Source organism: Glycine max, chromosome 4, assembly GCF_000004515.6.
Source record: "Glycine max cultivar Williams 82 chromosome 4, Glycine_max_v4.0, whole genome shotgun sequence".
Taxonomy (NCBI): domain Eukaryota; kingdom Viridiplantae; phylum Streptophyta; class Magnoliopsida; order Fabales; family Fabaceae; genus Glycine; species Glycine max.
The window spans coordinates 41583015-41610953 of record NC_016091.4 but is presented as its reverse complement, the minus strand read 5'-3'; the positions used below and the strand labels follow the sequence as shown (position 1 = coordinate 41610953).

Here is a 27939-nt window from a genome sequence, read left to right as displayed (position 1 = left end):
CCAAAACAAGAAATTGTCTGATTATTTCGGTGCATACGAAATTGCATTAAACAACTATTAAGTGTTATACAGACATAAAAGTCACTACAACATCTAAATTGTTTGTAACACTTAAAGAAATACATGAGAAACACAAAAGTGGTTGTTTGCATGTGAACTAAAGCTTTTTACATTGGATGCTTCTAAGTTTTTAAAAATATTCAGCCCATTTCTTCCGTAATGATGTGATAATCTCGATGTCGTGTGCCGTGCCATCACCGAACCACTACACATTATAAAATACAAGTAATTACAAATTTATTTGGTAAAAATATGAATAAAAAATATTTATTTGGTGTCATGCTTTTGGGGATACAAAATTTACCATCGCCCAATCAGTCTTCACCTCCCCGCCGATTATGTTCCACATCCATTGCATGACATAATAACCACACTCATAGCCTCCGCTTTGAACGTGACTCTACATTGAATGGGACACATCATTTAGAGGGTTAATAAATGGAAATCAGTACAAAACAATTTTTAATTGTATGAATAACCTTAATTTCTAGCCACCTTGGTGTAGTTTGATCAGATTTCCCCTCAGAAGTTGAATTTAATGTCTTAAATGCACTGCATAGAAACATAAAATTCTTAAGGTAATATCGGCAATAATAATGTTGTACCCTTGTTCTATAAGAAACATTACACAACAAAACATTCAGAAGGTTACCATACTTGTTAATTGCAGATTTTATATGAACATCTGGCTTTCTACGCAAAGAACAAAACCACACAACACGGTTCTCTGCTGGACACAAAACAACGAGCTGCCAATGGCCCCTACATTTGACACAACAGTCATGTACCAATGACACAAACATCATTTACAAAGAAAGCATAAATATATTTTACTGACAAATTCAAATAAGCTCCCAGATAGAATTGTTTTTGCGATTCCGCAACCCATTTTTCAATGTATTATTGACATTCTTGTCGTTTATCCTTTGCATTCAGTATAGATTGCGGCTCAAGGAATCCATAAATTGATCCAAGACCCAAGGTATTAGTCCAGTCTTCCATATGGCTATTTTGAACATATGAAAAACTCAGTTAACATAATGTATATAGTGCAAAAATATGGAATTAATCGTGAATGGCATGATTTTGACTTACATGGTCCACAACTGTAGTATAGTTATGTTCAAACATTGTACGCCTGATATGATTTTGTTGACATCAGCACATGTAACGAACAACGATGTAGCTCCATTTGGAATTCCAAATCTAGCAGGATCCCACACGAACTCTACAGGCTTCTCATAAATGTCAACTAGGCTCTTAATCAACTCGCGCAACGGGTCCTCTACAGGAACATCATTGTTTTTATTTGGAGTACAACTTGTACGCTAAATATTTAACGAAACCAATAATTAATGTAAGGTTAGTAACTACTTTTTACATAGGTAGTTATGTACAGAATTGAAAAACATGAAAAGAAAATGACCTCATTTGAGACTAGTTTTACAAGTGATGTTGGCCATGCAATGAATGTGTCTAGCGACTGGCTGACATACTTAATGTCTGATGTCAGAAATGGGACTTCAGCTTCACCATTAATAACCAAGTCAACACTAACCCTGACGACATCATCTGCATAAGCCACACCGTGTATGGTAGAGCCTCCATCATATGTTTTTCCTAATGCCACCAACTTTGTACAAAGTTCCCTATGGACATACAACCCCATAGTCGGCTTGACAGGACCAACATGATCTGGCGGAGATGGGTTGACAACAGCCTCTGCATTGCTCCCCTTTGTGCTAACTCTTGCACCTAATAGCTGTATATCTGGCTGAATAGGAGCTGCGACAGTCGATCCCCTTTGCGAAATCTCAAGTATGATTTGTTCCTTCAACACATGTTTAAATGTCTCTAGCCTGCGTTCGTTTTGTTCCTTTATGGTTACTATTATTTCATCCAACTGTTGTTGGTTGAAGGATCTATATGAGCTACCAGAGCCACGTGCTGCCTTCCCAAAGTATTGAGTTATTGTCACCCCAGAACCCGCTGCACGAACACGCCCTCCATGATCCGGTCGCCCAATGGCTGTATTAAGTATGTCTTGACGACCATTCGGGACAAACGTACCCTGTGATGATTGTTCTTCCAATGAGGCCTTCATGAAACACAAAATAAACATATAATTATTCAAAAATTAAAAAGTCAATGACCTTTTAGGGATAACAAACAATTATTCCAAAATTCAATTATTTGTAACAGAAATTCAACAGGCAACTCACAATTTTATCAGAGATTTCTCGTGCCGCCTCAGATGTCATCTGCCCAAATTGCTTTGTGCGTGCCAACACCCACTTCACATGTCTTTTAATTGGAGATGGGGGCTCGTCCATGTCTACTGTAGACTCAGTCAGCATTGCTTCATGTTGTCTCTTTTTGATTTTATCATCCATCAACTTCTTTTCAAGTAAATCATACCCTCCACGAGAAAGTACATGGGGGCAGTCCTTTAGCTTGTCCGGAACATCTTTCCAGCTATTATGTACTATGGGAATTTTCTCTCGGGCCACCACCCCAAGATAATTGTGGAATTTCTCTTTGTGTGGGCCCGATCCTCGGCCAGTTGCGGCATCCACCTGTACAGTTGGTCTTGGATGATCTAATGATCGTACTGTCAACCTCCGTAGCCGTGTTGATTTTCTAGTATTCCTAGACTTTGCTTCAGACTGAATATTTGATTGTGGGGGGGAAGTTGGTGGTGTACCCATGAACCTATCAAAGAAAAACAACTATGTTAAAAGCAACGACGTACTAATTTTATAAACTGAATTAAAAGGAAATATGAACATTAACAAATAACAAAACACAAAAGGCATAAGGTTATTACATGTCATGCATGGAAATTCGTCATGTTGCAATGTTCTCCCATAGTCCTTCATCATGATCGTTACGATTGGCGTGTACATCGTCAACGTAGTGCGAATCATTGATATTAGGCATAGCTGTCGAAAAAGGTGGTGTCTCACAAATGTCAAGCATCGTTGGATCATGTGCGTCATTTAAACCACTTGGTCTTCCCTGTAGAACCACAAAATATCTAGAATCGCAAGGATCTTCCACATAAAAAACCTGTCTTGCTTGTTGTGCCAAAATGAAGGGTTCGTCCAGGTATGCCACCTTGTTGAGGTCAACTAAGGTAAATCCAATTTCATCATGCCGGACACCGACATTGGCGTTGACCCACTTACACTTAAACACTGGCACTCTAAATTCAGTGTAATCAACCTCCCAGATTTGTTCAATGACTCCATAGTAATGCATGGAGGCTCGAATCGGATTCTTGTCTGCTGCATTGCAAAAGTGATCGGAGTCGACATCAACAGTGACACCACTATTTTGCATCGAGCTTCTGTCATCTTGGGACTTGGTGTAGAAGGAATAATTGTTGATGTCATACCCTTTCCAAGTTGGAACATTTAGATTTGACCCAAGAGCCAACAATCATAATGTTTTGGAAGCAGTCTGATCAACAAATATTGTGTGTCTAAACCAGTTCATGAAAGTTTTGTTGTGCTCCGGCAAAACCCTCATCATGTTTAATTTTGGGTTTCGTGCGGCCACTTCTTTTTTGTGGGCTTCTATGTATGGAATGACCTCTGCTGTATTATTCAATATATATAGATGCGCTTGTGAGACCTCCTGGCGAGTCATTGTGACAACATTGTATCCTCGTGTACCCTTACCCCCCGGTGTCCTAACATGACGAGTTTCAGGTACCCCGACAGATTTAGCTTCAATGTATTGAGAGCAAAACTCAATACACTCTTCAGCAACATACCTTTCAACAATCGAAGCCTCTGGTCGGTGTTGATTCTTGGTATACCCCTTTAACACCTTCATGTACCGTTCAATTGGATACATCCAGCGTAAAAATATAGGACCACACAACTGGATCTCCCTGACTAGATGAACAATTAAGTGAACCATTATGTCGAAAAATGATGGAGGAAAGTACATCTCTATTTGAAAAAGGACAATGACAGCCTCATTCTGCAATTCATCCAATCTTGCAGGGTCAATCACTTTGCTACATATAGCATTAAAAAGAAAACATAGACGAGTTATGGCAACCCGCACTTTGTCAGGCAAGATTCCCCGAATCGCTACTGGCAATAGTTGTTGCATTAATACATGACAATCATGAGATTTCAAGCCAACCAATTTAAGATCATCCATGGATACAAGGCTCTTGATATTTGAAGAGTATCCTTATGGGACTTTGACATTTCGCAGACAATGACAGAAACTCTTTTTTTCCTTTGTTGACATTGTGTGACATGCTGGGGGTAGGTACGTTCGTGAACCTTTTGGTATTGGATGCAACTGCTCTCATATACCCATGTCAACCAAGTCTTGACGACACTTCAAACCATCCTTTGTCTTGCCTTTAATGTTAAGAAGGGTGCCAATTAAACTATCACAAACATTTTTCTCCACATGCATCACGTCTATACAATGTCTAATGTCAAGATCAGACCAGTAAGGAAGCTCAAAGAAAATGGACCTTTTCTTCCAAATGTGTGTCTCAGTGGTGCCTTTTTTTTAGTCTCCCCAAAGATAGTTATGATATCCTTGTCACGATCATGGACTTCTTTTCCATCTAACGGTTTCAGCGCAGTTTCATTTTCTACAGATCCATTGAAAGCTTTCTTCAGTCGTCGATATGGATGGAATTGGTTCAGAAATCTTCGATGCCGTGTGTATATTGTTTTCTTTCCATGTTTAAGTTGGACAAAACTTATATTTTTCTCACAAATAGGACATGCGTGATGGCCCTTCACACTGTAATCACTTAAATTTCCATATGCTGGAAAGTCATTTATGGTACAAAACACCATTGCACACAACCTAAACGTCTCCTACAAATTGCCGTCCCAAACATCTACCCCGTGTTCCCACATTGTTCTCAGGTCTTCAATCAACAGAGTTAGATACACATCAATATCATTACCGGGTTGTCTTGGTCCCGCTATCATCATGCAAAGCGTTATATACTTCCGCTTCATGCACAACCAAGGAGGAAGGTTGTAAATCATCAGCAAAACAAGTCATAAACTGTGACTGCTGCTTAAGTTACCAAAAGGATTCACTCCATCGGAGGCCAAACCAAGCCTTAGATTTCTCCCGTCATTCCCAAAATCAGGATACAAAGAATCGAATGCCTTCCATTGCGGACTATCAGCAGGATGTCGTAGCAATCCATCAATTTTTCTGCCTTCAACATGCCACATCAACTGTTTTGCATCATGTCCATTGGCAAAGAATCGCCTAAACCTTGGTATTATTGGAAGATACCAACAAACCTTTGCTGGACGATTGTTCTCTGCGGTTGCAACATCACTGTCTTCATGGTTGTTGACCTTGTAGCGGGATACACCACATGTTGGGCATGCATTAATTTTCTGATACTCCATTCCAACTGGACATAAGATCTTCTTCGCCTCGTATTGACTCTTTGGCAACGTGTTATCTTCAGGAAGTAATTTTTTCAATAACACTAGCAATTCAGTAAAGCTCTTGTCACTCCAGCCAAATGGTGCCTTCAAGTTGACCAAAGCTAACACCGCAGATAACCTTGTGAATGTTGTGCACCCAGAATACAAAGGAGTCTTTGAATCATTCTCTATTTTGTCATACAAAGGAGCATGTGCTTGCCGAAAACCATCCTGCCCTAGGTCGCGAATCAATTCTTCTATACGACAACCCGTATCTACATTGACTGCCTCAGTGTCAGAGACTGTTGGATTGTCTGGCAATTCCCCATCTAACTTCCCATTTTTTTTCATAAATAAATTTAAAAAGTTTTTTTAGTAAAAATAATAAAAATAAATAATTAGAGTAAATAATAGGTCGTAAATGCCCCTAGCTATAAATAGCAACATGCTAGGTTTTTTAGACTGGCTCCTCAACCTCCTCTGTCTCTCATTTTCGTTTTTCCCCTTCTCCTCTCAAAACCATTTCTTTTTCCCGCAGCTCACTAAACTTGTCTCCGAAATACGACGATCTCAGACTCATTCACCATTGGATCATCGTGAAATTTAAACACCAGGTTCAAAACCCAATTCCGAGAAATCTCACCGTTGGGAATTTCAATATCATGTCTGAGCTTATAGGAAAACCCTTCGCATTGTAGCCTTTTAATTTCCTGCATAAACCCAGAATAGTCTCGGTAAAAATATGATCCCGGTTTTGTTAACCGTTGGATTTTCATTAAATTTGGATATGTTGTTCGAAATTCAATTGCGCACACTTCCACCGTTGGGATTGGCGAGATAATATTCGTGAAGGGAGAAAAAGGAATCGCATGAAGACAGTACAAGTGGAGGTTTCAATCTTTTCTCCGTCTCTCTGACGTTTGGGAATTCTATCGGAGCAGTCGGAGGAATAACTGAAGAGATTTCAGGGAATCGCTAGAGATGCTGCTATTGCTGGATGAAGACACGTGAGTCCGCTCAGAGGTAAGGGATGAGTTATTCACAATTGGGGATTAGTGAGAACATGTGTAGGGATCCTTAGAGATATCAATTGGAATGAGTTTTGGGGTGTTTTTGCAATTTTCATTTTATCCTTATAATTATTACAATGAATTGTATATGTTTGACAGACCAATTGTTGTGAAATTGATATGCTATTGTGTTGAGCGTGAACCCTACAAATCGAACATTTTTCTAATTAATATGAATTGATGAAATAAAGTAAGGAAAAATTTAGAGAGATATATTGATTTTGTATTTTCTCTTTTTCTTGTTTTTTTTAGGTTTTTATATATAATTTAAAAAATTAATATCATAATTGAAATTGACCAAAGTGTTCATATAATTATTTAGAATTTGTGCATTGAAAGCTTACTTTGATATTTGTGATTCAATATGATGTATGCTAGCTTATATATATAGAGGTAGTTATTTATATTAATAATTTATGTAAATAATATTGTAGAGTGTTATAGTATGATTCCAAAAATTATTAAGTATTGGAGTTTGAGAATATTATGGTTAAATTTGATGAACATGTGTGTGTTGTACCTTATGAATATCATTAGGAATGTTATGAGATGATTGATGTGATGTTAAAGTGTGGACATGATATTTGATTGTGAATAAGTGGATGTGTTTAACACTTGATGTTACATTAATTATATTGTGAGCTATGAATTATACAATAACCCGACCAGTGTTTATGTGCAATGTTAAAAAGAAAGTGTAGGTTCCTAGTTAGGAACCAATGTTAAATTGTAGCGCAATTGTGTTAAACATGTTTGAAACATGAGTGTGAGGTCGTGGTATTGTATAATTCATGAGCAGTGTTTATAAATAAAATATGTGATGAATTATGGAATAATATGTTGCCTTGAGATTATAATATTGTTATTGAGATTGAGTAAAAGTGTAAAGTAGAACATGTGTTGAATTGTGAGATACGTGAAAACATGTGATGGTGGATTGTGACATTATGAGATGTGAAATTGTGAATGAGTTTTGGTTGTAAATAAGTGTGTGATTAACTCTTGATGTGACATTATTTGTGTTGTAAGCTGTGAATTGTACAATAACTCGACCAGTGTTATCTTGAGAAATGTGTAAATGCGCAGTGTTAAAGAGAAAGTGTAGGTTTCCTATTTAGGAACCAGTGTTAAAGAGAAAGTTTAGGTTTCCTATTTAGGAACCAGTGTTAAATTGTAGCGCAATATGTTGTACGTGTTTAACACACGAGTGTGAGGTCATGGGTATTGTATAATTCACGAGCAGTGTCTGTGCGCTAAAATGATTTTAGGGGTTGGACCTGAATCAGGAGGAAGAGGCCTTGACGGACTCTTCGGAGTGTAGGCCTTGGGGGTCACCGGGTTTGAGTGTTCCTTTAAGCCTATGCTGATGCCATATGGTTGGAGCATTCTCGCAAAACATCGTGACCCTGACTGGTCTCCCTATGATCTTACTTAGTGAGAATGACCTGACAAACCCATTGTGTGGTGTGTCTTGTTATGTACTCCTAAGCGCCCCAGGGTGGTTTTTCACTGACATGGTACCACATTGCATATAGGCTTGAGTCTTAGCATAACTATCTCATGCGCTTGCTAATTGGTTATTATGAAATTGATGTGTTATTATGTCTTGATTAGAGCGTGTGATTCTTGTGTAATGTGATTGATGATTGAAAAGTGAACTTTGAATAACAAAGTGATGGAATTACGTGTAACTAAGTTTTATTTGGTTTATATGATATGTATATCTAGTTGTCTTGTTTCTCTATTAGTTAGGAATGTGATAACTTACTCCTCGTGTGTTGTTTGTGTTTTGGATCCTGTGATGATCTTGAACTTTGTGTTCGGGGGAGCAGATGACTAGGTGAATTGCTTTAAGGAACCATGTGCTGAAGGACATTAGGACACAACACTCTGATAGGATGTGGCATTGGGGTATAGGGTTTTATAGACAACCTTGTTTAAGCCAAAGTGAATTTATTATTTATTTAGAAAAGTTTTATGATGATGTTTGAAAGGTGAATGTGAGCTTGCTACCCTCTTGAAAGGCTTGTATTTAAATATGTTTTAAAAACTTGAATTAAGTTTAATTTTTTTAATTATTTCTTTTATTATTAGTACATATATGTGTGGGGTAGAGGGTGTCACACCCCATGCCATGTCCACTATGTGTAAGTTGGAATCATGCCGTGACATATTAGATGTGTTCTTATTTCATTTAATGATTGGTGTCTACCATTTGCACATTTCACACATGACAAAAGTATTTGCCATGCAACGAGGGAGCATGCATTTCGGTAAATTGGAGAAACTGCTCCACCCCAGTCCCATACTCATCAGTGATGCGTGATGCTCTCATCCAACTTCGATCCATGTTTTCCGTCTACTGCACCACTTTCATAAGTTATGTAACATGCATGTAAACCTCACTTTTCTAAGTAAAGGTGTGGCCTCATCCCATTCAGGAAGAATTTTTTTTATAGTAGATTCAATACTACAAGTTAATTGTCTTTTCTAAATTTGTCAAAATTTCGGCAACATTTCGCCTAAGTCCCCAAGTACACGAGATGAAAGCGGTGATCTATTGTTATCCACCACATTCAAGTATGCACTCGGAGAACAAAGGGAAATGAAGCATACCGAAATGTTGACAAATTTAAGAAAAGAAAATTAACCTGTATGTAATAATCTACTATAAAAAATGATTCTTCCCAAACTGTCCAAACGGACAATTCAAGATTCAATACATCGATTAATACAAACTATCCGTATTAATCGATGTACAGAATCGCAAACGGGAAACTAAGGTTCACTCACAATGCTCATAATTTAGTTATATAATACATCATGTCATATATAAAGAAGCATTCAATTATCATTGTTGACAGTCATACATAGACATACCTCACTTGACAATGGTAAATAACACCTAAGACTGGGATAACAGTTATGGCAACGCAAAGACAACACTGTAGATTCAACTCCTCTGTTTGTCAGATCCTAGTACCTACAAACATAAAACAAATGGTCATAGATCCAAACATATTAGCAGTAAGCTACGGACGTTCGATAACAATATAAGGCTGTCCCATTTATTTTGAGTCTATGGAAATCACAAAAAGCTATTTGATTGTGTGCATGGAGTATCAATGAAATATAGCAGATGGAAATTTAGGGAGGTACAGCTGATAAAAGGAAAACACTAAAACCTGAAATTCACCACTTGCTGTTTTCAGATCCCATCAACACAGAGTATAGAATATTCATTCAGCTGTCAATCAATTACACATGACCTCTTAACTACCCTTCCCTGAGATCTTTATACAGTTCATACTTATCAAAAGCTACAGTAGTGGTCACTTCAAGTATTTCTTTATTCCTAAATAAGCAATATGGTAAATGCAATAATGCTGCTTCTTATACTGTCACAAGTTGGAGTCTGAAGTTTGAAGATGTTTGGTTTTATTTTATCTTGTATGCAAATTAAAAATAAATTAATTCATCCAAAAATTTGAAGGATCCAAATTGACACCACCTGTGCTATATGAGATTCAATTTAAAGTTTTACAAACAATGTGGTTGTGAGTGCTAGTGATTAATCCAACTATGTTTTACAAACAATGTGGTTGTGAGTGCTAGTGATTAATCCAACTTTGTTTTACGAACAATGTGGTTGTGAGGGAATTAAATATAATGATAGTTTATCTCTTTTAGAGTAGCTAATCCCTTCCTTCCCGGTCCTCAAATTACACCTAATATGTGTAAAAATGCTTACATGTATTTGAAATATATAAAAATGTAAATTTAATTATTTTCATGTAATTGAAACACATACACACATTGTCAATGGAAGCAACTGCCAAGAATAAAAGAATGTATTTGAAATCAATATGTTCTTTTTGCCATTTGTAGCCTGATTTTAGCAAGTGAAACTCCAGGCACCCTTGAATAGACCAAAAACCAAATATCATAATAGTACCTGACATGTAAAGTCTACATCTAATTGCACTGCTCAAGATAAAACTAAAGAATGCATATACAACAAAGAACTGCCACATAACTTCATCAATATTATTATTTGCAAACATGTCTACAAAGGAATATATTTATTCTTAAATGAAAATAATAATATCCAAGAAATGCCATGGTAATAAAAACATTAAAATTCATAGTTGATAGGCAAACTACATCTTTCCTCTGGCAAGAATACAAGATAGAAAAAGGCTGTGAAATATGCAATTATCCAGTTATGTATATGTGCATATAGTTGGATGTGTTTTTAAGAAATATCATATCAGAATCACAGGAAATAACCAACATCCATGACATGAGGTTGTCTAGAATAAGTGAAGCCTAGATATTCTCAAAGCAAATCTTACTTCTCCTCAATAGGTAATTGTGGTCCCTACCTTAGCTCATAGGTCCTGCTCCCAAGAAACAAATATCAATAAACATATGTATGAGCAAAGAGAAACATTAGGCAAAAATGTGACCATAAATTGCTTGGTAGAAGCAAAAAATGCTTCAAAATCTCACCTTTACCAGGCACACTCTTATAATGCTTTGCTCAAGACAACAATCAAAACCAAAAATAGAATTTTTAGACATAGAAGACTACAAGAGGGCGAGCCCTGGTGCAGCGGTAAAGTTGTGCCTTGGTGACTTGTAGGTCATGGGTTCGAATCCGGAAACAGCCTCTTTGCATATGCAAGGGTAAGGCTGCGTACAACATCCCTCCCCCATACCTTCGCATAGCGAAGAGCCTCTGGGCAATGGGGTACGAAGTTTTTAGACATAGAAGACTACAAAAATATATAAAAATATTATACTTACTTTGAATGCATTCTTGTAGGAGTAGCATGCAAAATGGTACTTAGAATCCCAAGTATGGTCTGAGTCTTCCCAGTCCCTGGGGCCCCCTGAAAGGGAGTTGGTTAGGCTCAATTACAATTATATATATATATATATATATTAAAAAAACTACTATACATTGATAACAACCCAGATATATGTCTCATAGATATCTAGCAAAGGGATAATGCTTCAGCAAAAAAATCTGGAAAGGACCTACTGACATGATATAAATGGACATTATAACCTGTTTTTGTGTAGTAAAAAATTACAAACTCTAACTCAATTGCCTAGCTTTCAAGCTTTGCATGATAAGAAACACAAAATAGCAAAGGATAAACTATATTCATTACAAGAAATCAGGAACTGAACCAGTTCACAATTCAACCAGTTTAACTAGTTAGTCTGTTTCTTACAGAATTTTTAAAAAAATAATGGTCAGGCTTTTTGAAGCTAAAAAAGAATATCACAACTAATTTTGCCTAAAATCAGAGAAAAAACTGGCAGAATGAAAGCTTGAAATCGACAGTTCTTTGTAATAAATTTCTCCCAATTCCCAACTATAAAAAAGAAGTCTTTGTACAAAATAATTCAGCATACACTGATAAACATAACATCAAATATTACCTAAAAGAAAAGGCAAGTATGTAAAACATTAAACAAATTTTACAGCAGAAGCAAAGCCAGAAATAGAGGCCAACCTGTATCAAGACAAAAGCTTTTGATGATAGATCAGCCTGCAACAGAAATAACATGTTACTGTTGAATAAATAATGCTAGATGAGCTTTATGTGTTGTAAAAGAATAAAAACTTTTGATCGATCTTTACTTTCTTATAAAGATTTTTTGGTCCTTTTTTCTCTCCTTAGTTGTTTGACTTAATAAGTTACTATGGCATATGTTGCAGTGGAGATTTTTCTTATAATTGAGCATGCTTGGAAGAGCTTTAAACTAAAAAAGCAAAAAATAGCTAAACTTTTATGCTTCTGGAAAGACCTTACAAAAACTAATATTGAGAAAGGAGAAGCTATTCAAGCATTAAAAAGTATTTTTTGAAAATTGCATCCAAATGTAAAATAGCTTTTACTTTTTTTCAAAAGATCTTTCTAACAGGTTCATCAACAAAAAGGTATTTTCTCTTTCAATTAAGCACCGAGAGTTTCATAAAACAAAATGATAAAGAAAGCACACACGAAGATGGGAAGAGATTGGTAAGCTTTTAAAGGTTTTTGTGTTACTGTTCATTTTAATTTTGATTTTAGGTTGTTGGCTTTAGAGGTCACTTGCTCTTACATTTTTTTTAACTCCTATATCAAAACAAAAAGAAATGATTTTTTTGGTATAATTGATTGAGATGAGATTGAAATTGTAGAATCTAAGCCTTTAACTTAAGTACTACATCCTGAATTTTAATTATAGCATCCTTAACTTAAGTACTACATCCTGAATTTTAATTATGACTAAATTTCAAATCCAAACTTGAAAATATGTCATCTTAATTAAATTCCAGAATCCTATATTTATCCTTTCCAAACAATATATCAGCATCTAACAAGGATACAATCAGAAAGAACACTGGATTGCAAAAAAAAAGGCAAAAAGATAATTAATAAACCTGAAAGTCAGTTGATGAATAAGTTTTTGTTGCTTTATTGAACTTCTGAGGTAAAAACTTACTGTTATGGCCTCACGTTGGTACTGATAGAAAGTACTTTCAACATATTCCTTCAAAGGGATTGGGATTTTCCAACCCTCGGCTTCTGTGCCAAAATTCTCTCCAACTGCATTTAATATTAAATCCTTGTATGGGAGACAACTTATAGTTCGTACAGCCAAATACTCACGAGCAATGGTAGATAAGCAGCATGGTTTTCACATTGGATCAAAGGCCAAACTAATTTATAAGAACCATTTTCTGCTGCTAAGAAAAAAATAATGAAAACCTCTATACCTTCTTTTATAAATTAATAAAAGCAATTCATTAGTCAAGGATGAAACTCCCAAGTATAAAAAGCACACAATTGATATCACTTAATTCTATACAAGGAAAAGGGGGAAACTAGACCAAAACAGTGGAACTACGTGAACTTGAGGAATCTATTGCCTGTAAAATTAAACACGGCTAAATAGAAAAGGATGAATTTCAAAACTTTATCAAATAGCAGAAATGAAGGAAACAGGTAAGAAGGAATCACATAATAACATAGGAGTGAAGTAGTGAACAAGGAGTCATACTAAGTATTCAATACCATTCGCTAGAATCGCTACTAATACGAGAAAACTTGAAATAACTAGAAAACAAAGTGTTTAAAATGTTAAAAAAAAATATAATAATTAACATTACAACAACAACCAAGCCTCACCGGGATATTAATTAACATTAAAAAAGAAAAGGCTACAAGTCTACATCAGTGAATGTGAAATATATGTGTGTGATTGGTTGATTAATAAACAAAAAGAAATAAACATTTAAAAAAGTTAATGTTAAAATTCCACTTTCTTTAAACACTAAACCTTATACTGACAAGATTTAAAAAAAAATGTGAACAAAGAAGTTAAGTCGGAAGGGAGGTTACCCCATTTGCTATGTCAAAGCATACCACAACACAAGCCTCAACAAGGACATATAGCAGTACTTAAATAAAAGTGAATAACTTGCCAATGGAGGATCAATCAAATCCACGACCATTTTTATATAATAAACAATCAAATATGAAATATCAAGTGGAGGAGGGAATTAAATATAATGATATTTTATCTTTTTTAGAGTAGCTAATCCCTTCCTTCCCGGTCCTCAAATTACACCTAATATGTGTAAAAATGCTTACATGTATTTGAAATATATAAAAATGTAAATTTAATTATTTTCATGTAATTGAAACACATACACACATTGTCAATGGAAGCAATTTCCAAGAATAAAAGAATGTATTTGAAATCAAAATGTTCTTTTTGCCATTTGTAGCTTTATTTTAGCAAGTGAAACTCCAGACACCCTTGAATAGAACAAAAACCAAATATCATAATAGTACCTGACATGTAAAGTCTACATCTAATTGAACTGCTCAAGATAAAACTAAAGAATGCATATACAACTAAGAACAATGCCAAATAACTTCATCAATATTATTATTTGCAAACATGTCTACAAAGGAATATTTTTATTCTTAAATGAAAGCAGTACAAGTCCTGCACTTGCACACTAAAAATGAAAAAAGTTGATTTGGAGACAACATAAATCTAAATTGTAAATACCTGATCAAATAATGGATGCTGAGCAAGATATGTAGGACCACCAGGAGAACAGCTATCAGACTTTATCCGCTGAAGAAACTCTGAAAAAGTAATTAGCTCTTGCTTCCACTTAGTGCATAAATAGTTTTTCCCAACATGGAAAAATTAAAAAATATATATAATACATAAAAAGTTCCACTCCTGTTTTCCCTGTGAGTGTGTGTGAAGGGATTTTCTGTATACTGCTAAACAACTTCCAACAGCCTTGCCATGACAGAAAAAGGCTACATGAGGTAAATGCAAGGTGGACCCCTTTCCGTTTTGCTTAAATTTTACTCTCAAAATCTCAAAATTCTTTGATAAATTTTGTAGTGTTCCTTCTCCACCATATCTTGTGTAAAATCCATGAATCTTTTAGGTATGCTAGAGAAGAGAAATGAGCATTATTAGTTTTAGATGGATGTTTTTGCTAACAAGGGTTGCTACTTTGTCCTCACTTTCTTAAAATAAAAGAAGTATTCAGTAGAATAATGCTTGTTTTGGTGTTAAAACAATTTATGCATTAACTAAGCTCATGTCCCTGTTGACCAAGATAGTCTGCTATTATTGCATGAAGTCAATGTCACTGAATTTGTTTTGGCATGAAGTAGAAGGCAACATAGTTATTATATAAGACTGGGTTGTTGTTGTTATTGTCTGGCATGGCTTTGTATATTCATTGGCAGAACCACAACTATGCGGTTGACCCTGCCACACTGCCAGAAGGAGTGGAGGTTACTCATAGGAATCTTAATGATGGAAGTTGTGTTGGCCTCGCGTTCCCTGCTCAAAGAATAATGTCTCTTCAATACCACCCAGAGGCATCCCCAGGACCCCATGATTTTGATTACAGTATGAGATAAAAGCTTACTGCCTCATTAATTATTTCAGTCAACTTAATAACTAACGTTATCTGTTCTTTATGCAGCTTTTAGGGAGCTTGTAGAATTAATGAAGCAAGAGAAAAAAGGGAAATCCTGTTGGAAATAAGGCTTTTTATGTTTAGGAAAAGTGTTTAGGAATATTGGAGACTTTGAATAGAAACTTGATAGGAAGGAGAATTCTTTATGGAGGAGAGAACTTTGTATTTTTGCTTGATACAAATGTGTAGGATTACATCTCTATTTATACTACTCTAAGGAGAACTCTAGACACACTAATTCTAGAGAGTTCTCAACTCTAGAGATCCAAAGAGTATTCTAGAGAATATTAAAACCATAAGAAATATCTAGACACTCCAAACACTACAAGAATTCTCTAGAAACATGACCCATAATTACTTAAGCCCAAAATAACTAAGTCCAAGGAACCAAATAATTAATTTGGGCCCAAATCAAGTTTATATTTCAACATCCCCCCTTAAACTTGATTTGTGACTCCAAGCATACTCCTTAGCTTCACGAAAGTTTCCAACTTAAGTGGCTTTGTGAAAATGTCGGCAGCTTGATCTTGAGACATCACATACTTCAACTTTACCTCCTTCTTCTCAATGCATTCTCTTATGAAGTGGTAACGGGTGTCGATGTGCTTACTTTTTTCATGAAAGACTGGATTCTTTGCCAAAGCGAGTGCTGATTTATTGTCAACACATATTTCCATAGGTTCTTCTTGTGTCATTTTTAACTCTTTCAACAAGTTCCTTAGCCAAATTGCATGACAAACGTATGATGTGGCCGCGACATACTCGGCTTCACAAGTTGATAGTGTAACTATTGGTTGCTTCTTTGACATCCAAGTGAAAGCAGTATCTCCCATAAAGAACACAAAACCAGTAGTGCTCTTTCTATCATCCAAGTCTCCACTCCAATCGCTATCACTATAGCCAACAATGTCATAATTGTCAGAAGAGTAATAGTGCAAGCCAAAGTTTGTTGTACCTTTGATGTATCGAAGGATTCTCTTTGCCGCCTTGAAGTGAGTTGTGGTTGGAGCTTCCATGTAGCGACTTACTACTCCTACAACATAGAGAATATCCGGCCTTGTACATGTCAAGTAACGTAAACTTCCAACCAAACTTTTGTAAAGAGTTGGATCCACATTCTCTCCTTTTTCATGCTTGCTCAACTTGCTGCCACATTCCATCGGGGTGCCAACTGGATTGGCGTCATCCATCTTGAACTTCTTAAGGACTTCTTTGGCATAGCCTTCTTGGGTGATGAAAATTCCTTTGTCTTCTTGTTTTACTTCGATGCCGAGATAATATGCCATGAGCCCCATATCCGTCATCTCAAATTCATTTGACATATCTTTCTTGAACTCTTCGAACATGCTTGGATTGTTCCCTGTAAAGATCAAGTCATCTACATACAAACACATAATCAAAATATCTCCACTTTGCGCTTTGATATAGAGTGCATGCTCATATGGACACTTGATGAAATTCTTGTCTAGAAAGTACTTGTCGATTCGAACATTCCAAGCTCTCGGTGCTTGCTTGAGACCGTACAACGCCTTCTTCAACTTCAAGACTTTTTCTTCTTGCCCTTTTACTTCATAGCCCGGTGGTTGCTCAATATAGACTTCTTCTTCGAGAAAACCATTCAAGAAGGCTGACTTCACATCCATTTGATAGATCTTCCATTTATTTTGGGCTGCCAAAGAAATGATCAGTCTAATAGTTTCAAGACGAGCAACAGGAGCAAATACCTCATCATAGTCAATTCCTTGTCTTTGACTATAGCCTTTAGCCACCAATCTTGCTTTGTATCTCTCCACATCTCCTTTAGCATTCTTCTTTGCCTTGTACACCCATCTTACTCCGATTGCTTTGTGTCCTCGTGGAAGTGTAGTAAGTTCCCACGTATCATTCTTCGTGATTGACTTGATTTCTTCGTCCATGGCGTCTTTCCACTTTATGTTTTCCGCCGCTTCTTGATAGCTTAGAGGCTCACAATCACCAAAAAGACAAAAGAGGTTAATGTCATTTAGGTTTTTGGTTACCTCATAAATCTCTTCAATGCTCCTTAGTCGCGGTGTCCTCTCACTTGAACTTGTTTCATCCAGCCTTGGTGTCGGTGAGGCAGGTGGTGTAATATGTTCCTCTATGATTGGTTGTTCAATTTCATCATCTTCTTCAAAATAAGGAAGAAAATCATACTTATCTTCTTGAACATTCCAATCCCAACAATCTTCTTCGTCGAATTCCACGTCGCGACTTATGACGATCTTTCTACTATTTGGATTATAGAGCTTGTACCCCTTGGATCTTGAGTCGTAACCCACAAACACGTACTTCTCACTTTTATCATCAAGCTTTGTCCTCTTTTCGTCTGGAACATGGGTATAGGCAATGCTTCCAAACACTTTGAGGTGAGAGATCTCGGGCTTCCTTCCACTCCATGCTTCTTGTGGTGTCTTCTCATGCACGCTTCTTGTTGGAGAACGGTTTGTTAGGTAAACTGCACATGCCACTGCTTCAGCCCAAAACTCCTTCGGCATCTTCTTGCTCTTGAGCATGCTTCGCACCATGTTAAGTATGGTCCGGTTCTTTCTCTCTGCTACTCCATTTTGTTGTGGTGATCTTGGCACTGTCAGTGGGCGACGGATTCCATGGTCTTCACAATATTTGTTGAACTTATTTGAAGTGAACTCTCCTCCTCGATCAGATCTCATGGCCTTGATGGAAAGACCACTTTCTTTCTCCACGAGGGCTTTGAACTTCTTAAAGTTTTCAAACACTTCTGATTTCTCCTTCAAGAAATAAACCCAGGTTTTTCTGGAATAATAATCAATAAAGAGGAGAAAGTACTTATTCTTACCAAATGAATTGGGTTTGATTGGTCCACAGACATCGGTGTGTATGAGCTCTAGCGGCTTTGTTGCTCTTGTTGTTGATTCCTTTGGAAAAATTTTACGAAATTGCTTCCCAATTAGACATCCTTCGCAAAGTTGGTCTGGGTGGTTGATGCTAGGCAAGCCTCTCACCATCTCCTTCTTCGTTAAACGTTCTAGACCGTCGAAGTTGAGGTGCCCGAACTGTAGATGCCATAGCCACGAAGAGTCGGTATAGCAAGCCTTTGCCTTTGACTGGTATCTTTGAGTCGTCTCCAAATGAGACATCGCCAGTTGCCGCTTCATTGATCTCCACGAACATGCTTTTATCGCTGCACATGTGGTTGCTTGCGCCGGTGTCGAGGTACCACTTGTTTCTTTTCTCTTCAAATTTGTTTTGGCACGCGAGTATCAAAGTTTCTTCTTCTCCGCCTTTTTCTTCTACGAAGTTAGCTTTCTCTTCAACCTTCTTCGAGAATCTACACTCGGATGCATAGTGACCAATCTTGTTGCAATTGAAACACTTGATTTGTGATTTGTCATACCTCGACCATGAATTTCCTCTTCCACGACCTCTTGTTACTTGTGGATTCCAACTTCTTTCTCCATTGTTGAATTTGTTGGAGTGGTTGTTGTAACCACCTCTTCCTTCTCCTCCATGTCCTCATCCACGTCCACGATCTTGGCCGCGACCTCGTCCTCTTTGGCTCTTGTAATTTGCATAGTTTGCTTCCTTTACGTTGAGTTGTAGTAGTTGCTCCGTAGCCTCCTTTTGTTTAATTTTTCTCTTTTGTTTTTCTTCGTATGCTTGTAAGGAACCCATGAGTTGTTCAATAGTCATGGTCTTTAAATCCTTGTTTTCTTCAATGTTGGTAAAAATGAAGTCAAAACTTGGATTTAAAGTTCGAAGTATTTTTTCCATGACCTTCACCTCATCAACATCTTCACCATTTCTTTTAAGTTGATTGACTACGGCCAATACTCGAGAAAAATAATCAGAAATTGACTCGGACTCCTCCATAAACAAACGCTCAAAGTCACCTCTAAGAGTTTGAAGACGAATCTTTTTTACCTGCTCAACTCCTTTGTTGCAAGTTTGAAGCTTATCCCATGCTTCTTTGGTCGTCGTTGCGTTGGATATCTTCTCAAATGTATCTTCATCCACCGATTGATAAATGAGAAAGAGAGCTTTCTTGTCTCTCTTTCTTGACTCCTTCAACGTCTCCTTTACACCTTGGCTTAGCGAGGCTTCATCTTGCTCCTCGAAGCTATTCTCTACGATATCCCACACATCTTGAGCTCCTAGTTGCGCCTTCATCTTGATACTCCAATTATCATAATTGTTCTTTGTGAGCATCGGCATTTGGAGAGGAAAACCTCCATTCGCCATCTTTTGAGGATCTTGAAGCTCTGATACCAATTTGTTGGAAATAAGGCTTTTTATGTTTAGGAAAAGTGTTTAGGAATATTGGAGACTTTGAATAGAAACTTGATAGGAAGGAGAATTCTTTATGGAGGAGAGAACTTTGTATTTTTGCTTGATACAAATGTGTAGGATTACATCTCTATTTATACTACTCTAAGGAGAACTCTAGACATACTAATTCTAGAGAGTTCTCAACTCTAGAGATCCAAAGAGTATTCTAGAGAATATTAAAACCATAAGAAATATCTAGACACTCCAAACACTACAAGAATTCTCTAGAAACATGACCCATAATTACTTAAGCCCAAAATAACTAAGTCCAAGGAACCAAATAATTAATTTGGGCCCAAATCAAGTTTATATTTCAACAAATCCAAACCCAAATATCAACAATGTCTAGTTTGGATGCGTAATGCTTAAAGCTGTCATTGGGAGGAATTTGAATTAGCTAAAATTTAAGGGTTATAGTCAAGTACTGATCGATTGTCTCATCACACAAGCTTTCAATTCTTCAACTTCTGGGACAAAAGCAAGCATAGCATGCCTTCGAAGTGTTCATGTTCTATTTTAAAGATCAAATCCATTGTTAACTTAAGTGCATCAACCTTGTGTTTGCCAATAACTACCCAAGGTGGACCCCTTTCCGTTTTGCTTAAATTTTAGTCTCAAAATCTCAAAATTCTTCTCTCCATTCATTCATTCATCTTGACCTTTCTTCCCACTGACACTGCCCAATAAACTTCCCAAACTCCTGTAAGAAAGTTGTTACTAGCAAACATCTTAAATTTCATAATTTAGCTTTGAATCCAGAAGCTACTACACATATATTCCCCAGGAGTGAGTTAAGTTAGAGAAGCTAATTAAGTTATACTTGACAAGAGATGCTAATTAAGTTGAATTTCAAAATTGATTCAGAGAACCACAACTGCTCTCAACAACCTAAGTTATACTTGACAAGAGATGCTGTGAAATATCATAATGTTTGCGATTTCAGTAAACCCTAATGTTCCAAAAAGGTCGAAAACTGCCATAGAACTACTAAAGACCATGAAGGCCTTGAAGGAAATCTTTGACATTTCAGGAAGCGTACCCTAATGGAGGGTTTTCAACATATATGTAACAATAAAATTAGGGAAATCAGAGACTCACCTACCTACATGATCACGGTAAGTGACGGCGGCCGAAGATGTTCGACGTCAGGGGCGAGGCGGCGTCGAAGGTAGCTACCAGGAACACCTTGAGCTCAAGAAGGGAAGGTTGTGACGCGCGCGAAGTTCAGAACTGAGTGAGCACACCAAGTTCAGGGAGGGAAAGCTTAATTTCATGTGACTAAATGATGGGATAGTCAACGACGGTGCTTCCCAAAAAATGCAGTGGAAAAACGGGAAAGGACTATTCAACGACGTGCTTTTGTAGCACCGTCGTTGATGAAGAAGCTAATATTACAAAAATGCCACCGTGCAAGAAACTACTACGGGCTCGCACAATCGATGTAGAATGCGCGTCGTAAATTGGGCTTTTTCTAGTAGTGCTTACCCAGAGACAAGCAAGCAATGCAAAAGAGTCCACAATAGCTAAAAAGTAACCAGATGAGAAAGCCCCATTTTTTAACCACTTCAGGCAACTGCAAGTAATTAATTGCATTATGCATCAAAAGCTTGTTAACAAGAGTACACTAAAAGGTAAAACAGGAATAAAACATACACAATTCTTGGCACTGCTGAACCACAGGGTACCAATTACAGTCCAAGCCCAAAGAAATGGATAAAGAAGCAACACAAGGATTGAAAGGACAACTACTCTTCCACAGAAACAGGCATATCTCTGTTGCCAACCAAAATCTCTAGAAGCATACAAAGGGGGAGGGGGCATAAAAGCGCAATTGAATTAGTACCGAGACTTGATGAATTAAAACATCATTTGACTTCATCTGCTACATATCACAAAAATGTCGGACACACAGTGACATTTTGAACAGGGAGAAGTATCCGTGCTTCATAAATATGGCTAAACTTCAATTCAACATACCGAGAAACATACAAGAATGGTGAGAACCCAAACCTTATCCATCATACTCTAATTTCAATTAAATTAGTGCATGTAAATTGAAGAAAACCAAAATATTTATATTAAAACATGGATGGGAGGCCTTACAAACCCATTCTTGTAGAAAGCCCGTTATCAATAAACATCAATACCCGGAAAGTAAACACAATGGTGTAGTTGACCTAAACACAAATGAAAGAAAAGGAGAGGGATCATTTACGAGGCTACCTTATCATATATGAAAAAATAGAAATAGATAGTGATATTGAATGGAATAATTAAAATAAGGAAAGGAAACCCCGCCACAATCCATATATGCAGGGGATACGTTCAAGAATGATACCGCTTCCAATTGATTGCCACAATAACTCTACGAGTAGTGAGGTTAAAGAACACACATTTCTTATTTATTTTTTCAATGTTTCTCATAGAACTGACTAAGATTAAATTAGAAAGTGGCTAGAGAAGGAAGGAATGATGAGGCAAGTGAAAATGTAGAATGACATCAAAATTAGGAAAATTCAGAAGCTGAATTGAGAAAGGATACACACTGGTGGCGAGCATTAACAAGAAAAAGTCATCGTACCTGCAAGGAATGAGTTACATTCAATCAAAACTGTAATGAAAAAAAGAAGGCGATCTTGAAATCAAGCTCATACGATAGAAAAAGAGAACTAACTAACCACTTGAAATCGACGCCTCTGATGGCCATAGGAATTGGTTCAGAGAAACCCTAGGAAGAAGATACGACGTCGTATTGAAGGATGGTCCTAAAGCAGTGGGAAAATGCATGAATCGGAATCGGAGAAAAATGCATAGGATGATGAAAATAGGGAAAAGGGGAAAAAAGAGATGAGTGAAGTGAAAGGATTAGAAAAAGAGAAGAAGAGAGTTAAAAAAACTTTAACTTCTTCGACCGCAACGTGGTTGGTGGCGTGGAAGGCACCATAGTGGCGGTCGAAAACCTGGAATGTATGTCTCCAACAGCAGGACCACCTGCAACGCACGCACACACCCAATCAATCGAAATCCCTAATTCCTCGCCCCCGAAATTTGGTTCCACAAAAATTCCCAAATGTAGAAACACTAGTAATCATAATTATTAATTTAACATAACGCAGTACTGACAACACACGAACAATCTCAGCAGTGCTTCCTCCATCGTCAGAAATGGGGAGAACGTGAGCGATGCGGGTGGTGAAATTCTTGAGCTCCTCGACGACGTCGTTGAAGGCGGTCCCACAGGAAAAGACGAGCAAAACGGGTTGAGGGTGAGGGTGAGGAGGGTTAGGGTTTGAATAACATCAGCGATGGTGATGGTGGTGCTGGCGCGCTCGTCTCTAGGAATGTCACCATTCTTTCTCCCTCTTCGAGGAGGTTCTTCAGCGTCGCGCTTGTCTCTGAGTCATGCAGCTCTGTCGCCGGACGTCGGAGCTAATTGATCTCCTTCTTCAGCCTCTGGATCTCGTCCTTCTTTAGCCTTGCAACGCTCATCTCCATCGAAGCTTGAAGATGAGAGGCCAGAGAGTGTTTCTTCTCTCTGCCCCGCTCTCTATGATGGCAACGAAGAGTCACGATACAAGAAAAAGTAAGATAGAGGGTTGTCAAAGCTTATCCAGTTATAACGTGCCACGTTAGCATACAAATTGGAAAACACAAGTTTTCAAAGACGGTTTTTTAAAACCGCTCTCGTAAAGCATTTTTTAAGCCGGTTTTAAAGTACCCGTCTTTAAAAAGCTATAATTATTTACAAAAATGTCACCGCTTTATTTACTACATCGGTTTTCGTATAACCGACGTAAAAACAGTGACGTAGAAAATCTCTTTTCTAGTAGTGTGGCATTGTCAACGATCATATAGCAGTGTTAGGACTTTCCAAATGTTATCCCTCCGATGATTTGGTTTATTATTATATTCAATCCCAGTAATTTACTATTATATAATTATTTTCGTGTCGTTTCTGGCCATGAAGTCATGAACATCCAAATTGAACCGATAAATAGCGCCTTATTTTACATTTTACCGGAAGTATATAACTAAATAAGTGCAAGATATGGTAATGGTATACATGAATCTAATACAAGGTATATAAGTCTGTAATTGATTGTTTATGATTACTTTATTGTGTTGAAATTGAATTGCATTTGATTTTTCTATGTTTCATAATTAGATTATAGAATGTATTTAAATATTGCTTAATGAAAATAATGTATTTTCAATTAATATTTTTGAAGCGAAATCATCATTTCACTTGATCATATTCATGATTATGGCCACATGCATGCCAAGCTTGGAGTCATTTGTTGTGTTTTGTTTAGTGGGATGGAGCTGGACACGAGCGATTCAAGACTATAACAAGCAGTTATTATAAAGGAGGGGATACCAAAGATACCAGTAGATCATCAGGGAAAAATTCAATTGAAGAAGAGATTGAAACTTAAACTGCTGAAGCGCAAACGTAAGTTTATTATGCATATAATTTCAGTATCATTTTTGTTATATGATTTTGGTTCTTGGGTATGGCAGATTTTCTAGCAAAAAATGGGGAAGAAGAGAAAGCAGTGAGACAACTCATGACGAGGCACAGCCCCAAAAGGAACAACTCATGATGAGGCACAGCCCGAAAATAAATTTCTTTGACTTGCTTTATTTTGCCTTTTTTTCTTCTAAATCATGCACATTTCTTGGTTTGATCCGTACCTTAGCTGTACGGACAATTGCATGTGCTTATTTTGTTATCAATTTATAAAGCTTTAAAGTGAATTGTGGTCATATCAAAACAATCTCTTCTTAACATTAATCATCAGAAGACCGGTTGATGTTTTTTTTAATAGGTTTAATTGATATAATGCTCCTAATTAATTATGCATTGCGATGTTTGGTTACTTTAATTCTTATTGTACTTGGTAGTGAATCTCAATGTTCTCTCTTTCTTGGTAATGCATCACTGTTCTATTGCTTACAAAATCTCTAATTTTTTGGCAGCAACAATGTCAAAAATTATTAAAGAGATGTTACCCCCGGATGTACGTGTTGCAAGAGATGCCCAAGATCTATTGATTGAGTGTTGTGTAGGTCAGAATTTTGTTTCCATTATATTTGATTTGTTGCCTTAATTCTTTTATTTGAAGCTATATTTAGGGTCTAAATTCAAGTGTGCATCTTAGTTGTGCACAAAATTGATAATTTTGCTATTGTTATTTTTCTGATGTCTGTTAAGGTTAATTGCCAAGTTTGTGGCCTGGATTATAAGCAGAGCTGTCTATAGTGGTGCTACACTGTTGTGTTGCGGCTGTGGGCCCCTCCATTGAAGCCCATCCATTGCCTGGGGTGCTGTGGATTGCAGCCACATTCACGGCTATTTGCTTTGTGGTATCAGCGGGCACAACTTTGATTAGTGATTGAAAACCCCTGTTTACTCCCACAATACTGCATTGTTTAAGATTTATTTTGGGGGCCATTTTGGTGATTTTAATGTTAAAAGTCTCACCAAAATACTACCAAAAACATTCTCAACTAAATACAGTGACTAAATATGAAAGTCTTATATAATGTCTTAACTTTCAAGTATAAATTTTAAATGCTTATTCATTAGTTAATTCTCAATTCCCATTTTTCTTTCAAATTATAGTGTTCTGCGGGCCAGCCCGTTAAAATCACAAATCAAACTTGCCGGTTAGCAAAATTGGCTGAAAAAAATATTATTACTTATGTTTGAAATTTAATGTAGACCATTGGTTAGTTAGTATTCTCCCTTTTTAAAAATTTAATTGCAATCTTTCTTTGTGGAATCAAGATATTTGAATGTACAGAAAGAGTCTTGGGTTGTGCAATTATGAAGTTCTTTGACTTTGGCTACTCATGTTATTTTGATAGTTTATATGTATTTGGTAGTTTCTGTCAGCAGTTAATACACAAGCTTACTGGTGTTGCCATTGCTTTGAAAACAACCAGTGTTTGGCAGAACCATCCAGGATTTGATCACAACATAGAGGGTTGGACGGTATTTGGAAAAGGAGCAATCAAGGAGCGAATATCGAATGCAAGCAGTAGATTCATTGTTGCTCACAACAGAACACATCCATTGGATAGTTTCTCTCAGAAGGTCCAACTTAAGAAAGGAATGCTATACACCTTTTCTAGTAACTTCACTTTCTCTATTGTTGAGTTATATGACATCTCTTTCACTAGCATTCATTTCATGAATGTTCCATATTGGTCATTGTTTTTTTGAAACATTTTGAGTGATTATTTTTCCTCCCTTCTCCATAATTTAGCTTGGCTTCAGGTTAGTGAAGGAAGTGACATTGTGTCAGTTATGTTTAAAACAAAAGGAAGCAAAATGGTACGAGGTGGCCAAGTGATAGCAAAGCATGGACGCACGGGTCATTTCTTAAGCCATTCCACAAGTTTTTTTTTTAAATTTGCAATATACCAGAGGTACTAATAGGTACAAGCTTCAGATTACATTTCTGCTACATACAAATCAGCCAATTGTTGATCCAGAGCAGAATGTAACCACACAAAAAACTGTACATATATTTGACCTACAGTGATATCTGCTACTAATGCAAAATCTAGACCTAAGATTTGAATACCACTGATTATAGTGAGTGGTAAAATCCTTCTCTAAATATTTCAGCCAAGACCATAACAAAAACACTGCCCCATCCATTTTGTTTCCCCCATAACAAAAACACTTTTACTTTCTTTGATGTTTGTAGACATGGATAATCAGAAATTACCCTGCAGAGCTTGTGATAGTGCTCACTCGCGGTACATTAGTTGCTATGCTATCTATCCCACCTTGACTGATTTCGGTAACGGATCCAAAAGCTTTGAGATTAGGATTTGATGTGAATTTGATAGCTATTGCATTGCAAGTAAGAATAAATGGTGATACTATTTCCTATATCAGCATGAGTCTTCTATTTCTTGCTCTGAATTTCGATTAACTTGATCTGCTTCTTAATGTAGGCAATTTTTGGGTATCCCTTCGAAGTATTGTTCATATATGGGTCATGAGCAAGAAGGGCCCTCTCTATGTTGCAATGTTTAAGCCAATTGGAATCATCTTTGCGGTCATCATGGGAATTGCCTTTCTTGGTGACTCTATCTATCTTGGAAGGTATACGTTTCTTTCATGTCTCAATCATAAGAAAAATTGGAGGTGTGTCCACTTATGGACTTATGATTTTATTAATGGGAGCATTTTGTTTTCGTGTGAATGAATGCAATTTAAAAAATACTTTAGTCTAAGGACTACAATTATGAAAGGGGGACCTTTTGTTTGCGTGTGTGTGAATGCAACTTAAAAATACTTTAATCTTGGAAGGAATACAATTATGTAAGTATGGTTTTGTTTATATACAGTGTGCTTGGAGCAGCCATAGCGGTTATTGGTTTTTATGCTGTTATTTGGGGGAAAAGCCAAGAGCAAGCAAAGGAAGAGTGTGAAGTCTATGATGACTCGGAATCATACTCGCCCGTTGTCCCTCTTTTGGAGAACAAGAGAATGGAGGAATAGAATCATAGCAATTCTTTAGTTCAAATGAGACACAAAGCACATGTCCAGGGAAATTCCAATTCAATTGTATTCTAATTGAATTGCCGCTGCTATAGATTATCGGGCATTATTATCTTTCCTTTATCTTTCTTTTTGTTAATATCATTCACACTGTTTCATTTGTACAGCTGAATAAGTATTCTATTAGCTATATGGCCCAGCCCAGCAAAGAAGGCGTACGATAGAAAATAAAGAATTTATCCTTTGGAATTTCTTGACTTCATTTTCTTCTTTACGATTTCAGTCGTGCTATTCTCATATATCTTGCTTCTGCATTTCCAGCCATTGCAGACCATTGGTTAGTTAGTATTCTCCTTTTTTACAAATTTAATTGCGATCCTTCTTTGTCCAATCAAGATATTTGCATGTCCAGAGAGGGTCTTGGGTTGTGCAATTGTGAAGTTCTTTGTCTTTGGCTAATCATGTTATTTTTATATTTTATATGTGCAATTGTGAATCATCCCA

At 36.8% G+C, this 27939-nt stretch overlaps 2 protein-coding genes and 1 non-coding gene across 5 annotated transcripts in view; 1 reads left to right on the top strand and 2 right to left on the bottom strand.

Moving 5' to 3' along the window:
- Positions 1–27939, bottom strand: part of LOC100789685 (uncharacterized) — a 51027-nt gene that overhangs the window by 12568 nt on the left and 10520 nt on the right. The gene's annotated exons all lie outside the window — the stretch shown is intronic.
- LOC106798429 (uncharacterized) lies at positions 38–13964 on the bottom strand. Of its 3 annotated transcripts, XM_041014692.1 has the most exons (13): positions 13070–13964; positions 12094–12129; positions 11375–11460; positions 10921–10965; positions 9446–9548; positions 2283–2772; positions 1487–2158; positions 1156–1388; positions 899–1066; positions 718–822; positions 556–612; positions 365–460; positions 38–265 (listed from the first exon to the last, which is right to left on the bottom strand). In XM_041014692.1, exons 6-9 carry the CDS (start codon positions 2766–2768, stop codon positions 961–963), a joined length of 1497 nt encoding a protein of 498 aa, XP_040870626.1. In that variant the 5' UTR covers positions 2769–2772; positions 9446–9548; positions 10921–10965; positions 11375–11460; positions 12094–12129; positions 13070–13964; the 3' UTR covers positions 38–265; positions 365–460; positions 556–612; positions 718–822; positions 899–960. The 3 variants fall into 3 exon arrangements, with proteins under 3 accessions (XP_040870626.1, XP_040870627.1, XP_040870625.1); XM_041014693.1 differs by lacking the exons at positions 11375–11460; positions 12094–12129; positions 13070–13964 and adding an exon at positions 11078–11223; XM_041014691.1 differs by lacking the exons at positions 9446–9548; positions 10921–10965; positions 11375–11460; positions 12094–12129; positions 13070–13964 and adding an exon at positions 2888–3006.
- On the top strand, positions 26526–27677 carry LOC102668993 (uncharacterized). The gene is made up of 3 exons (XR_003266819.2): positions 26526–26791; positions 26886–27036; positions 27282–27677. It is a non-coding gene; the product is annotated as an uncharacterized protein (transcript).

Excerpts from the sequence above, each read along its gene's own strand:
- LOC106798429 (XM_041014691.1), bottom strand. Across the intron at positions 2,159-2,282 it reads GAGAAATCTCTGATAAAATT|GCCTCATTGGAAGAACAATC; the intron begins GTGAGTTGCCTG and ends TGTTTCATGAAG. Across the intron at positions 1,389-1,486 it reads TAAAACTAGTCTCAAATGAG|CGTACAAGTTGTACTCCAAA; the intron begins GTCATTTTCTTT and ends TTAAATATTTAG.